Source organism: Mus pahari, chromosome 1 (genome assembly GCF_900095145.1).
Source record: "Mus pahari chromosome 1, PAHARI_EIJ_v1.1, whole genome shotgun sequence".
In the NCBI taxonomy this organism is placed as follows: Eukaryota; Metazoa; Chordata; class Mammalia; order Rodentia; family Muridae; genus Mus; species Mus pahari.
Window position 1 is genome coordinate 80,753,454 of NC_034590.1, and position 13,881 is coordinate 80,767,334.

Genomic DNA, 13,881 nt, shown 5'->3' on the forward strand with positions numbered 1-13,881 from the left:
TGTGTGTGTGTGTGTGTGTGTGTGTGTGTGTGTGTGTTCAGAGGGCAGAGGGAGATGTCAGCTGCTCTTGCTCTGTCATTCATTGCCTAGAGGGATCTGGAGATAGGCTGGCAGCCAACAAACCATAGCAATCCTCCTGTCTCCACTCCTCACAGCTCTGGTGCTACAGACATGCATTGTCACTATGCATGTGACTGGCTTTGAATGTGGGTGCTGGGGACTCAGACTCAGACAGATCCTTGTGCTTGTAGAGCAAGCATTGTTACCCCTGAACCATCTCCCCATGTCTAAGGTGGTTTATTTATTTATTTGTTTGCTTGCTTTGACCTATTGAGACAGGGTTTTGATACATAGCCCTAACTATCCGTAACTCAGTATGTAGTTAAAGCCTGGCCTCGAACTCACAGAGAGCCTCCTGCCTCTACCCCCAGAGTGCTGGTATTATAGGCATATGCCATCATACCCAGCTAGAGATGGTTAATTTTTTTAAAAATAATTCAGTCCTTTAAAAAAGGACCTCTAAGGACCCTGATATAGCTGTCTCTTGTGAGGCTATGCCAGTGCCTGGCAAATACAGAAGTGGATGCTCATAGTCATCTATTGGATGGAACACAGGGCCCCCAATGGAGGAGCTAGAGAAAATTCTCAAGGAGCTGAAGGGGGATGCAACCCTGTAGGTGGAACAACAATATGAACTGACCAGTACCCCCAGAGCTCGTGTCTCTAGCTGCATATGTAGCAGAAGATGGCCTAGTCGGCAATCATTGGGAAGAGAGGCCCCTTGGTCTTGCAAACTTTATATGACCCAGTACAGGGGAAGGCCAGGGCCAAGTAGTGGGAGTGGGTGGGTAGGAGATCAGGGTCGGGGGAGGGTATAGGGGACTTTCGGGATAGCATTTGAAATGTAAATGAAGAAGATATCTAATAAAAAATGAAAAAGAAGGACCTCTGAGACCTTGTTAGCTGAGAAGGTGGTGGTTACCGTATTTCAACCCAGAACTGCCCACTCCCTGTGACATCCAAAATAATCTCACACGTGATTCATAAGATGACTGACACCAGCCATAGACAGTGTGGGAGGGGAGTGTGTCCTTCCAGTGGTGCTCTGTGAAGCCTCAAGCACACCGGTGCCCACAGGAGAAAGGTGGAAGTTTCAGAAGTTTTGGGAAACTGGCTTTGCACTCACTGCCCTGCTCGCCACAAGCCGGCCTCCTCTGGATTAATATATCTAATATAAAATAAGCCTAAACCATGTTTCTGAACTGCTCCTGGGATGGCAAAGCCATGTGATGGAATCAGCAGTCCTTTGGGCCTCAGTTTCCCTAACAATAAGGTGAGAGCAGAAGTCCCTGCCTCTTAGTTTCTTGGGGGAAGACTAAATCTGAGTTGCCAATGACTTAGAGTCTGCAACACACTACAGAGAATTTACTGAGATGACATTAGAGGGAGTAGGTAAAATATTGTATGGCTTCGTTTAAGTGAGGGACCTAGAGAAGACATAATCCACAGAAACAGGAAGTGGAATGGGAGTGCAAGGGGCTGGGGGAGGGGCACGGACAGCTGTGCCTCATGGGTGTGGTTGCAACTGAGGGAGATGAAAAGGGTCTGTGGATAGACGGTGGCGATGGCTGCACAACATAGCAAGACTAGACTTAAAGCCACTACCCCACATGCTGGAAATGATTAAAATGGTAATGTTAATGCCATATATATAGTTACATATAACCACTTAAAATAATAAATACCAACAAAAGACTATATGTGTGTGTGTGTGTGTGTGTGTGTGTGTGTGTGTGTGTGTGTGTGTGCGCACACACACACAATAAGGAATGGGGAGATTTTAGAGCAGATAGACAGACCCACTCCTTTAAGAGACAGGTGCAATGATTCAACAGAACACAGAGAAAAGGGGGTGAGTGTCCACAGGCCTGAGGAAGAGGGAAGAACAGAGAGCCTGCCCTTCTAGAAGCATCCCTAAAAGCACATTCTTTCTTCTCTGGCCATCAGGAAGCATTCTGGTTATCGGTTGCTTTTAAGCAGCTATCTCGCTATCTCCCCTGTGCACCATGTGTTCAGTTAAGTACTTACCCGGGGCTTATCAGTGCTGGGCAGCACTGTGAGTGTAAGCTTATAGCTTACAGTTCATGTACAGACACACATGTGCACACATGGACATACCTCCAGAGAGAGATACTGGCTCTTGGGGCCTAGTAGCTTCTCTGGGGATCTTGACGGCTGGCACCTAGACAATACTCACTATGTACCGGGTGCTTTTCTAGGCACACTGTAAATAGAGTTTCATTTGTGTACTTTTCTTGATAATGTTCGAGGCAACTATGACAGCCCCCGTGTAACAAGGTGGGATGTGGGAATCAGGCCCAGTGAGGCCACAGAGGTTGTTCACTCAGTAGCAGAGCCAGAATGGACAGCTGTGGCTCACCCCGGGGCATCGGTGAACTCAGAGGAAGGACGCAAGAAGGCAGGAACAGGGAGGGTCCAGCCTCTGTCCATATTTTCAGAGAAGTGTGGTAGAGTGTGTGGCGTGGTGGAGAGCAGAAGGCTTGGAGGAAGGGATGTGCAGACACCCAGTAGGGCAGGGCTGGGTTATGGACTTTGTGATGACAGCAGATTAAAAAGAGAGAGCTCTGGTGTCTTGAAAAGAGGAACCAATCTATTTGGGTAGCTTCCTGGGTGTTAGGGAATGGCAATGTCAAAAGTTCAGGCCCGGGGTGCCTTCCAGACCCAATGCCACTGACAGGGATAGGGCAGGGTGGTAGGAAGGAGACAGACTTGAGCATGCTCTGCCTCAGTGGGCTATACAATCTGTTTCCTTCACTCGTGCACAAAGACTAATGGGAAATTGAGTGTTCACACATAGAACGCCAGTGGCCTAACCAGCCCTGGGAGGGCACATGGGTTCCCCCCAGCCTACCTTTGTCCTGCTCCGCAGCCTCACTCAGTTCAGGGAGCTTGAACCCCACCAGGTTCTGGTTTCTCATCAGGATGTGTTCCTTGGTGAGAGGAAGAAGGAACAGGGTTCAGGTGACGACACAGGGCAGAATCCTTAGGTACCAAGAACTTAGGGGACATTAAGGTCCCCTGGATACGCATGCAGCTGTTCTGGAAGTAATTCTTGATGGTCTCACTGCTGGAAGCAGCTTCCTGCCCTGCCCTTCTGTGTAAGTGACAGTCTTTCCTCAATGATCTTTGTGGCACCTCCGGACACATGAAGCCTGAGAGTCACTGCCTGGGGGGCTGAGCGTGCAGAGCAAGGTTGGGGGTGTTGGAGGACCCAAAAGGCTACCCTTGCTCCAAGCCAATCCATGTCAGACTGGGGCCCTCTCGGGATGCCTGGGTGCCGTCCTGGCTCCTTGTGACATCCAAGGGTTCTCAGCCTCCCAAGTGACAAAAGCCACTTGAGAGACTGGCCTCTGGGCTAGGGGAAAGAAAGGGGTAACAGGCCCATGGCAACAGAATCCAGGTCATTCCCTCACTATATACTTGGCAAGCCAGAGGTCCACAGTCCCTCAGCTGCCAGCGCACTGGGCAGGGTACAGAGCAGGTCTCGGTGCCATACCAGCTGGTAGCATGAACTTCCAGGTTCTCTTCGACTTCCCTTGCTGGGTGAGAGTGAGTGGCCTGCAGGGATGTGGAGAGCTCTGAGGGAGAGGCCTACTCTCCCTGCCTCTGAAGTCCATGAAGCTGAATCACCAGCTGTCTGCCCCCTTTGTCTTCACTTGCCTCCACGGATGTGAAATGTGAACCACTTTAGGTGGCTCTGCCCAGCCTTGTTCTAAGCTACCAGGTACCTTGGGCCTTGTATTGGAGGGTGGGCGTTCTATGTGAATTGTTCATCGTTCTAAGCCTCCAGCCCAGAACATCATAGAAGATTGAGACTAGCATCTTTCTTTCTTTCTTTCTTTCTTTCTTTCTTTCTTTCTTTCTTTCTTTCTTTCTTTCTTTCTTTCTTTCTTTTCTTTCTATCATCTATATATCAAGTTATCATCTATCTATATATCTATATGTCAATCTATCATCTGTCTATCTCTGACTGGCTTCAAACTTCCTATATAGCTGAACCTGACTTTGAATTTCTGATCGTCCTGCCTCTACCTCTCTGGTCCTGGAATTACAGTTATCACCCCACATGGTTTTATGTGACGCTGGGAATCCGAGGCTTTGTGCATGCTAGTAGAACACTGCTGACTCAGCCACTTCTTCTCAGAAACTCTCCACACAGCCCAGTGGCATGTTACAATGTGTCCTTGCTAGTAGATACTCTCACTAGATACTCTCATTGGGGCTGGAGTGTTACCGGTCCTGGCGCTGGAGTGTTACGGGTCCTCGCTTCCTTCCTTGCCCTTACTGACTCAATAGAAGAGCCTGGGGACTTTGTCCTATCCCAGGCCCTAATCCCCAGACCCCCAGTCTCCTTGACCTGGATTGAGGTTGGCCACTTGAGAGAGAAGGGACTGGATCAGGACCTTCGAGCCAGTTAAGTCCCCCCTCTATTTTATACTCTGATCTCCCCTCTACCCCTCCACATCTCGATATTCTCAGTCACACATTGTATAGCGGGGAGGCCTCCTGACTGATTACGATTCCTAGTTTGATGACCAATGGATGTTGGGGGACACCACTGACACTTGAAAAAATTCACCATGGGGGAGCATCCCCAGTGGCCATTGTCACAGTGGTACTTGGGTCTAAGACCCTTGGTTAACAGGTACCAAGAGGGCAGGATGGATGACATTACAAAGGGAAAGCCCACTTATCCTGGTTTTGCCCGACTCTAGGCATGACCAGATACTCCATCAGAGGTTCCTTCACCAGATCTAGCAGGAGGAGGAAGACAGCTCAGGATAAAGAGTCCATGTGGCTAACTTCTCTCCAGCTGTGATCACTGTATTTCAGGGGATTTCTATACATTAACAGGAGCGAAAGGCACCTGAAGCTGGTGCTATGGAGGTGTAACACTGATGGGACTGGCTTCTCAGGGTCAAGACGTTTGGGACTTCATGAGGTCAGAGCTGTCTTGTCCCAGGGCTCAGCTTGAGTGCCAAGACCCGTAGCTCAGTGGGCTCTGGCATGCACACACTGATCCTCAGGGCAGGAACCCACCTCCCGGAGCTTGGTCAGCTTCTGCATGCGCACCGGCTGCACTTGTATCTGGAAGTCTTTGAGCCCAGGCGGCTTGGCTGGCTTGGTCTTGCCTGGAAACCGCTTCTCTTCCTCTGCCAGGGGCAGCTTAGCGAGCACCTTTTGCAGCAGGGGACCGGGTTCTTCAGGGCTGCTGTCCCAGGAGACTCCCCGAATCAGGGGGGGCCGGGACACAGGGGACCTCAGCTCAGCCTTGGAGCCAGTCTTGGGCCCCATAGGCTCTCCAGCAGAGCCCTGTCCCAGGGAATGTGGGGAGACCGTTCCTCCTGGGCCCTGGACTGTGGTTCTGGGCACAGGGTTGCCTTCCCTGGCTGTCTTCAGGAGCTGCCTCCCCAGCTCCATCTCAGCAGGGCCAGGCTGGGGGCTGTTCAGCGCCATTTTCCCACTGATGCTTGCTCCAGAAGCCTGCGCCATGGGCGTGGCCTCCCCGTGCTGAAGAGGATCAAAGTTTTCCTTTTGTTCTACTGTAAGTTCTTTGGATTTCTCCACTGTGGGAGAGCGGGGAGCCAATCTGCCTTGAGACACTTTTCTCTGGTCATTCTGCTTCCGGTCAGCTAGCCTTTTGGAGACATTCTGAAAGAGACAAGATAGAGTTGGGACCCTGGAGGTAGTCTGAGGAGACTCGGACCTTGACAACAGCCCATTTACGAGTATGCAAAAGGACCTGCCATACCTCTTTCCCCCTCAGAGTTCCATCTCATAAGACAGACGCATCTTCTGCTGACATCGGAACCCACCCTCTACTCACATCCAGGTCCTGCTAGGCTTCTGAGCCACATTCCCCACATTTAAATCATGGCAAAATGAGCACAGCACAAACTCACAGGCTCTCCGGGGCAAGGCGAGGAGACCCCGTCCTCATGTCCCTTTTGCTGAAGAAGAAAAATACAGGTCGGTAACAGTGGGAAGAGGCCTGCACCCCTCTTGAAGCTTAGCAGGATGTAAATGCCTCCTCCCGCCTTCCTAATTCAGGGGTTACAGAGGGTCCAGACATGTTAGGGACAAGAGATCTAATGGCAGAGAAATGGCATGCCCGCGTGTTGTTACCTGTGGTGGTGCTCCTGGCAGAGGGGACAGAGGGCCACTGCATATGTCCAAACCTGCAATGGGCCAGGGCAGCTAAGTGATGCTCATCACCTGCCTAGTCCCCTGCTTGTCACTTTAACAACACACACACACACACACACACACACACACACACACACCAACACACACCAACACACACACCAGCATACACACACACACACAAGATCTGGCAGCCAGAAACACTGTTGTTGCTCACATGCCAGCACTGAAACACCATAGAAACCAAATAAGGAAACTGAGTCATGGGGGACCTGGAGGTCTGATCACCAGGAAGCACCTGTGAATGTTGGATCCTAGGCTTACCTTCCAGCACTGACAAAGGCAGACTGTGGTACTCCATTGGTACTCCATTGCCTGAGGGTGTGGCTCTGGACACAACCCAGAAAGGAAGAGACCAACATACATACTGGGCTTGGAGATTTTAGCTCAGTGGTTGAGTTCTTACCTAGCGTGTGTGGACCTAAGTTCAAATCCCAGCACTACAGAACATACAAAACTCATAGTGGTCCAAACAAAAGGATTCAAAATAAATGTGATGGCTTCTCTCCGAGCAAAGAGTGGCCATTAGAGTCTGCTTCCCATGACCTAGGCCCTATGCTCACTCAGCCTCACCTGGGGGTGTGGAGATGGTGAGGGAGGCGCTCCTGGAAGATGCAGGAGAAGTTCCAGAGCTGAGGTTTGGAGAAACAGCTGTGGAAACAAACAGCAATTGGCTGGCATTCGTAAAAAGCTAAGACTTCTGCCATCAAACGGATCATTCTCTCAGGGAGATTTCACCCGTGGGAACCTAGACTGCCTTGTCAAGGTCAGGGGCTGATCTGAACCACCATATAATATTCTTATTACAACCCAACTTTTGATACAGCCAGCCCAGCAGAGGGATCCTCAGGTAATTTCCAAGACATGGGGTCACATTCCTTAACCTGTTGGGCCTGGCCTCAGAGAACTTTCCAGAATCTGAGTACCTGGCACTGCTTTGACAGGAAGAACATGCAAGACTGTACTTTCTAGGTGCCATAGGGCCAGTCTGATTTCCAACACTCTCCTTGTCCTCCAAGGCCATTTAGACTTCTCTAAAACTTGCTTTTCGTCTTTGCACTCAGGAAGAAGAGGGTGGCAAAGGATCCTTGTCTCTCCTCCAGAGTTCCTGGGTCCTTGGATACCAAGCTGAGGGGCCTAGGATGGGCTCCTCAGATCTTGGCTGGGGAGATGCCCACCACAGACAGGGTCATCATAGGGAGGATGAGGATGTTAGACAGACTCTGTCATGTGAGGTTATGCAAGGGTCAGTGTGGATGGCAATTGCACAGGGTTTCTCTGCACTAGAGCTAAGGACATAGCAGTTCAATTAATAACATGGGCATCATGTGGAATGACATTTGTCCATACATAGGCAAGTCCTAAATGGTCACACATAGGGCCTGAAAGCAAAGCATGGGAGAGTTCTCAGGGGTAGAGTTGAGTAGATGTTTTAGAACTCTGGAAGCTGAGCACAAAGGCTTCTTGAAGGGATCACCTCTGCAAGACTTGGGCCATTTAGAACCTGGAGGCCAAGGGGACAGGCCACTTGAAGCCTGCCCTCTTGGAAACAAGGTTGTTCTGCAGCTGGAGCTTGGTCCTCCCCTCCCTCCCCCCAGTTCAGCCTCAGAGGGGCTCAAGGTAGCTATCTTCCTACTGTGGGTCCTCCCCTACCTGATGGGGAGTCTCCGAGGCTGCTCCTTGATTTCCTCCCACGGCGGGTCAGGAACCGCTCACTCACCAGCTTGGCTTCTTCCAGAAGTGCCAGGTTTTTCTTCTTGTCCTCTTCTGAGATGCTGATGTCGGGCAGCTGGTCATTCACCAGGTCAATGACATGCCCCGAGGGGTCTGCAGAGTGAGAATGAGCACCCAGTGAGAGTCACCTCATCTCAGAGGCCTCTTCTAGAAGTAGCTCTTCATTTTCACTGGGGAAATCCTCTGAACCACCATTAAGTGACTCAGGGGGAGCGAGCCATCCCCACTCACAACTCTGCTTCAGGAAGCAAGGCTGAGTGGTAATGGGTCCCAGACCAGCTTTGGCCAGTTGAGCAATGCCATCTAGGCAGCCATGGGGATCAGATAGGGATGACCACATGAGGCTAGTGAGAAGCAGTTTTGGGGAAATGAGAGGGAAGAAGGGTGTCACAGATAAGACATAGGCTTGGAGGTGCAGCCAACCATTTGTTCCCATAAATAGGTCTTCCCATGAAGAGAGCTCATATATGAAATGAGATGAGAGATGGAAAGGTACAATAACCATAACCCAAATTAAGTACCCAGACCCCTCAATACCTGAAACCATTGACCCTGAAGAAGGAGCAGACAATGATGGAGGAAGACTACCAGGAGGCGGGGGGGGGGGGGGGGCAGGGAGAATTCTATTACTTTGGAGTAAGCTAATATGAATTGGGGCTCCATAGTTTTCAGTGGTCATGACATACACACAGCACAGCATCTGGTTGCTACAGTACTCTGGGTGGTTCCTGCTTCCTACCAAGTCTCTTCTTCCACCGAGCGTACCATACCTCCCTCCTGTGTGTCTGTCTCTTTAAGGCGAAACTCAACTACCACTTCCCCTGGAATACCTGTACATCTTTCCTCTTCTCTAGGGAGAAGTGGGTCCCTTCTTACCTTGGCTTCCTAAGTTCTTCATGAAGGTCCTTTATCAATTCTATCTACTCACTTTCCAACCTCCTTATAAAGTGTAATCAACACCGAATACAAAGCCTAAGTCTACATGACCCCTATCCTTCAGTGGTCTGAAAAGGTGTGAAAGACCCTGAGTAGGAACTGTCAGGGATCCTAGCCACCAGGATCACATGGGCACACTCCCACCTGGCTGGGCACACTCCCACCTGGCTGGGTACCCTCCCACCTGGCTGGGCACATTCCCACCTGGCTGTGCACTCCCACCTGGCTGGGCACATTCCCACCTGGCTGGGCACCTGCCCATACAGTCGCAGGACTCTGGTCTTTGAGCCCAGTGCTGAACATCACTCAGCTGATAACTGAGCATCATTTCTGTCTGCTCTGACGTCCTCTTCCTCTTCTTTCTGACACTGAAACTAGACATCATTTCTTCTGGACCCAAACATGGAGAAGCTGATTTCCTCTACCATTTGGACTTGGGGAGAGAGAAAGGGGCCGAGTCCAACTAAGTTCAGGCAACTTATGCTTGCTGCTCAAGCACAAGTTCATATTGACCCAGCCCTTACCCACAGAAGTCAGCGAAGCGGTGGAGACCTTCAGGTGTCGGTGGGAAAGCCTCCGGTGAGGGCTGGAAGCCCTGAAAGACAGACCATGGTCAACCTGTTAGGAAATCTACTCAGAGATAGACAAATGGGATGACTGTAAAGACTCTCAGGGTCACCCCAGAGCATCATCTATGGCACACACAAGGGTCCTCTGACTGTCACCTTGGGAGCATGTTAGATGGATAAATTCCCAGACTGTGCCCCAGTCTTCCACATCAGAGCCCCTGGGAGGACCAATGGTTCAGCAAGTCTCTATACCATTCTGCTGCCCACTCAAGCTATCCAAGCCCACTCTCAAGGGATGGAACCTTACTACAGTAGTTACTCTCTGTAAGGACCCAGACTTTATGCTAGAGCTATCCTGTGGGAGCCTTACCAAACATACATGGGGTCTGGTAGAGACACAGATAATCTGTTTTTGAAAGAGAAAATAAAAGCACAGTTTCACTGCCCAGCAAAACATGGAGCTCTTTTTAAAGATGTATTTTTAATTATATATGTGTGTGCCTGTGTGTGCAGATGCATATGGAGGCGAGAGGCATCAGGTTCTCCTGGGACTGGAGCTACAGGTGCTTGTGAGCCACCTGATTTGGGTAGTGAGAACTGGTCCCAGGTCCTCTGCAAGAACAGTGTGTGCTCTTGACTACTGAGTCAACTCTCCAGCCCCATGACGCTGTCTTATGTTGACTTAACTGTTTTATTTGGCTTTTTCCACCCCCTCTCACATTGATTATGCAAGTATATTCATTTCTTATATCCTCCTTGGTATTCACTCTGCTCTTTTGCCTCTACCCTTAATTAACGGCTGAAGACGCTCACTCTGACCTATGATAATTACCCTCTTACATGTGGTGTTGCCTGTCAACCCCAGGCCTTGCTGCACTTGCTAGGCAAGCGCCTTCCCACTAACGGGTATCTCCAGCCCTGAGGATTATCTTTTAAACTTATCAAAAGTGATATCTAGACAGCCTTATTGCAGCTAGATCGATTCAGAGACCCCTGGTAAGGGAAACAGGGGTAGTGACATCCCTGTGATGGTGATCCAGTGTCCCTCCCAAAGGTTCCATGAAGGACCTGCTTTGGCCACAACAGGATTTTATAGTTAAAGATCCACACCTTCCAGGCTTCTGTGGGAATTCCTGGGCTGATATTATGGGATGTTTTCATGCTGTGATGTCTTTGCTTTTCTTAAAAATCTAGCAGTGTGTACAGGGCCAAATCCAAGGATAAGAACACCATTTTGGGAAAGAAGATAATGGTGAAAAAAAAATCCTAGGTTCTCTTTCCCATTTTGAAAAACTGCTTGATAACGTGTATTTTTATTTTTGAGATAAAGTTTCTTGTATCCCAGGGTGGATTTGAACCCCTCACGTAACCAAGGATGACCTTGCACTTCTGATCCTCTTGCTTCTTCATGAGTGCTGGGGTTACAGATGTGCCCCACCATGCCCAGTTTATATGATATTGGGAATCAAACCCAAGACCTAACACAAACTTGGCAAAAAGTACTCTACGAACTGAGCCATATCCCCAGCCGCCTTTCTTCATTGATAAAGTGATTCAGAGAAAAAGAAAGACGAAAGTATTTCTAGAAATGCATCTATTTGATCCCCACAAAGCATTGCTCGTGCACCTGGGCTGCGTACCTGTTGACTAGGTTTTTGTCAGTCTCTCCTCCAGGTGAACTGGCATCCCCCGTCAGGATAATTGTGGGAGGGCTGGGAAATGGTCCTGCAGAGGGAGAGTCCTGGTGGTTTCGAGCAAAACACAAATGGAGTTAGGCCTGGGCTGGGGGGGAACGTGCAGGACCTGGAACTGCGGCATTTCCAACAGTGTGACTCCCAAGGCCATTGTCACAGGTCACCAACTCTGTACGTTGGTTTGTCTGTTTCAGCTTCATTAAGATATAACTCAGAAATGGAAATCACATATATTCAAAGTGTGATGTTTGCTGTGCGTGTAGAGTGTGACATGACTACGGATGAATTAATGAACATATTGACTAACTCAGTTCTCTCTCTCTCTCTCTCTCTCTCTCTCTCTCTCTCTCTCTCTCTCTCTCTCTCTCTCTCTCTCTCTCTCTCTCTCTCTCTCTCTCTCCCCATCCCTCCCTGCCTGTCTCCCTACATGTGGGGGTATGTGCTGCCATGTGGGTGCCGGGAATCAAGCCCATGCTCTTAACTGCTGAGCCATCTGCCCAGCCCCTTGTTTCCTGCTTTTGGAACAGCCCTTCAAACCAGCACTTCTTAGAGCCTGTGGTGGAGCTTTAACAAATTCCCATCATACATTGGTGCTGAGAAAGGTTTTATTTTAATTCACTGACACTCTGACTACTTTCCAAAGCAATCAACAAGAACCAAGTGCTTGGCTCCTACTCCGTTTCTTGCAACTGAGTAAAAAGAAATCCCAGGTTCATGTTTCTGCACAGGAACTGTGGTCCAAAGGATTCTAGGCCAGCCTGTTTCTCTCATTCAGGCCTATGGACCCAAACACTTCTGCTGTGGCCTCTCTGGTGGTTCAGCCTGGCTGGCCTCGCTGGAGTACAAGACATTGAGCTTTGGAATCTCTCTGACTCTCTTGTTCTTGCTCACGCGTGACTCTTGCCACGGGAAGGCTAAAATTCCTTTTTCTACCTGTGTATCACGGTTTCTACCATGCCCGTGGCGAAGCTTTTACAAACTCCCAGCATGCACTGGTGCTGAAAAGGAGACTTTATTTTAATTCATTCACACTCTGACTACTTTCCAAATCAATCAACAAGAAAATTCAGCTAGAGAAACCTGAAAGCATAAAAATGCGGAGCAATCGGCTGGCTCTCAGAGCCCCTAAGAGATAAAATAAGCACTTCCTCCCTCTAGTGGCCTACGGTTGGCACTAGGCAGAGTTGTTTGTCCTCGCACCCTGTGGAGCTGTGACTCCTCTAGGACTGGCTTTGAGAAGTGCAGGCTTAAAGGGCTGCTCCAGAGCTTCATTCATTTCCCCTCTCCAAGGACATAAAAAGAGAATGACTCTTGAGACTGGATACAAACAAAACACCCATATACATAAAACTAAATTTTACAAAAAGAAAGGAAAGACCGAGTTACCTTCTTTCTCCACCTCCTGTCCCCTTCCTGGCCTTTACTTCACACATCACACACTCCCAACATCCACTTGTGTACCTTCCTGTCCAAACCCTCCTTAGCCATCGCTTTATCTCTCCATGTAGTCACTCACCCATCCATCCACCTATGCATGCATTTATTTGTCTCTTCCCATCCATCCATCTCTACGGATCTACATAAATGGTTGTGTTCGTTCATGTCTCTTCCCCTGTCCACCTATTTATCCATACCCCTGTCTCTCCCACACATTCATCCACCCCTCTCTCTAAATATCTTCTTTATCCATCAGCAAATTCATCAGTAAGCTCTTTCCCTGGCTATCCATCGATTTACCCATTCATACATCTCTTATCCATTCATCCATTTGTCCATCCCTTTCTGTCTCCCTATCTACTCACCAATTTACCATTAATATCCTCCATTCTACCCATTCATCAATTCCTCTATTTCTCTTTCATCTATAAATCTATCAATCCATCTCTCTATTTCTTTCTCTACTATCCATCCATTTGTCCATATGCTGCCCCCCAATCTATCACCAACCTAACCACTTATTTCTCTCTCTCTCTCCTCCACCAACATCGATCCCCCACACTCCTTACTCATCGTCTACAGACTGTCTTAATGCCTGCTTTATATCTGACTTGCACCAGTTTACAAACATGTGTTGTGAGGAAAGGCCTTTTCTGAGGCGAGAGGGCGGCTATGTTGGGAGTGGCAAGATTCTCTTTGCGCTCATGAAGTTTGTGAGCATGTACACACCCCTACCCGCTACTCTATCCATTTATCCAGCAAACATTTCTGGAATGCCCACTGTGGGTCTATGCCTTGGCTGGGGAGACAAAGATGTAAGCAAATCTGAGATACTTTCTGCTAGCAGATGGGATGCAGAGGAAGGGGTGGAAGGCCCGTTCCCTGTAAGCTGACATCTGTAAGGTTAGCAGCCTTCGAGACACTGGAGGGAGCTGCTTTCTGGTTGGCATTTTCTCTGTCTTCTGGGACTTGCTAGGACCACAGGCACCATTTTTGGAGAGGGCACAGAGCAGGAGTGACTATCCTGGCAGGCAAAACCAAGCCAGAACTGACAAGTGCTACACATTTAATCATGAACACATACATACTCTCAAGCTGCTCGCAACCCAAAAGGATTGAGGTCAACAGGAGAAAATCCCTCTAATATCCTGGTAGACATTCTAGAAAGATCTTTCTCCTCTCTCTCTCTCTCTCTCTCTCTCTCTCTCTCTCTCTCTCTCTCTCTC

General features: G+C 49.2%; 1 protein-coding gene across 5 annotated transcripts in view; it reads right to left on the bottom strand.

Annotated features, from left to right (window-relative positions):
- Mrvi1 (murine retrovirus integration site 1 homolog) overlaps positions 1 to 13,881 on the bottom strand; it is a 108,385-nt gene that overhangs the window by 46,376 nt on the left and 48,128 nt on the right. For 4 of the 5 annotated variants that reach the window (XM_021208212.2, XM_029544987.1, XM_029544978.1 and 1 more), the window contains 8 exons: positions 11,165 to 11,265; positions 9,480 to 9,550; positions 7,939 to 8,112; positions 6,859 to 6,936; positions 6,208 to 6,260; positions 5,985 to 6,032; positions 5,122 to 5,733; positions 2,933 to 3,011 (listed from right to left, as the gene is read on the bottom strand). In XM_021208212.2, coding sequence (XP_021063871.1) covers positions 2,933 to 3,011; positions 5,122 to 5,733; positions 5,985 to 6,032; positions 6,208 to 6,260; positions 6,859 to 6,936; positions 7,939 to 8,112; positions 9,480 to 9,550; positions 11,165 to 11,265 — 1,216 coding nt within the window. The remainder of the gene's footprint in view (positions 1 to 2,932; positions 3,012 to 5,121; positions 5,734 to 5,984; positions 6,033 to 6,207; positions 6,261 to 6,858; positions 6,937 to 7,938; positions 8,113 to 9,479; positions 9,551 to 11,164; positions 11,266 to 13,881) is intronic. The other variant, XM_029544992.1, reaches the window with a different exon arrangement.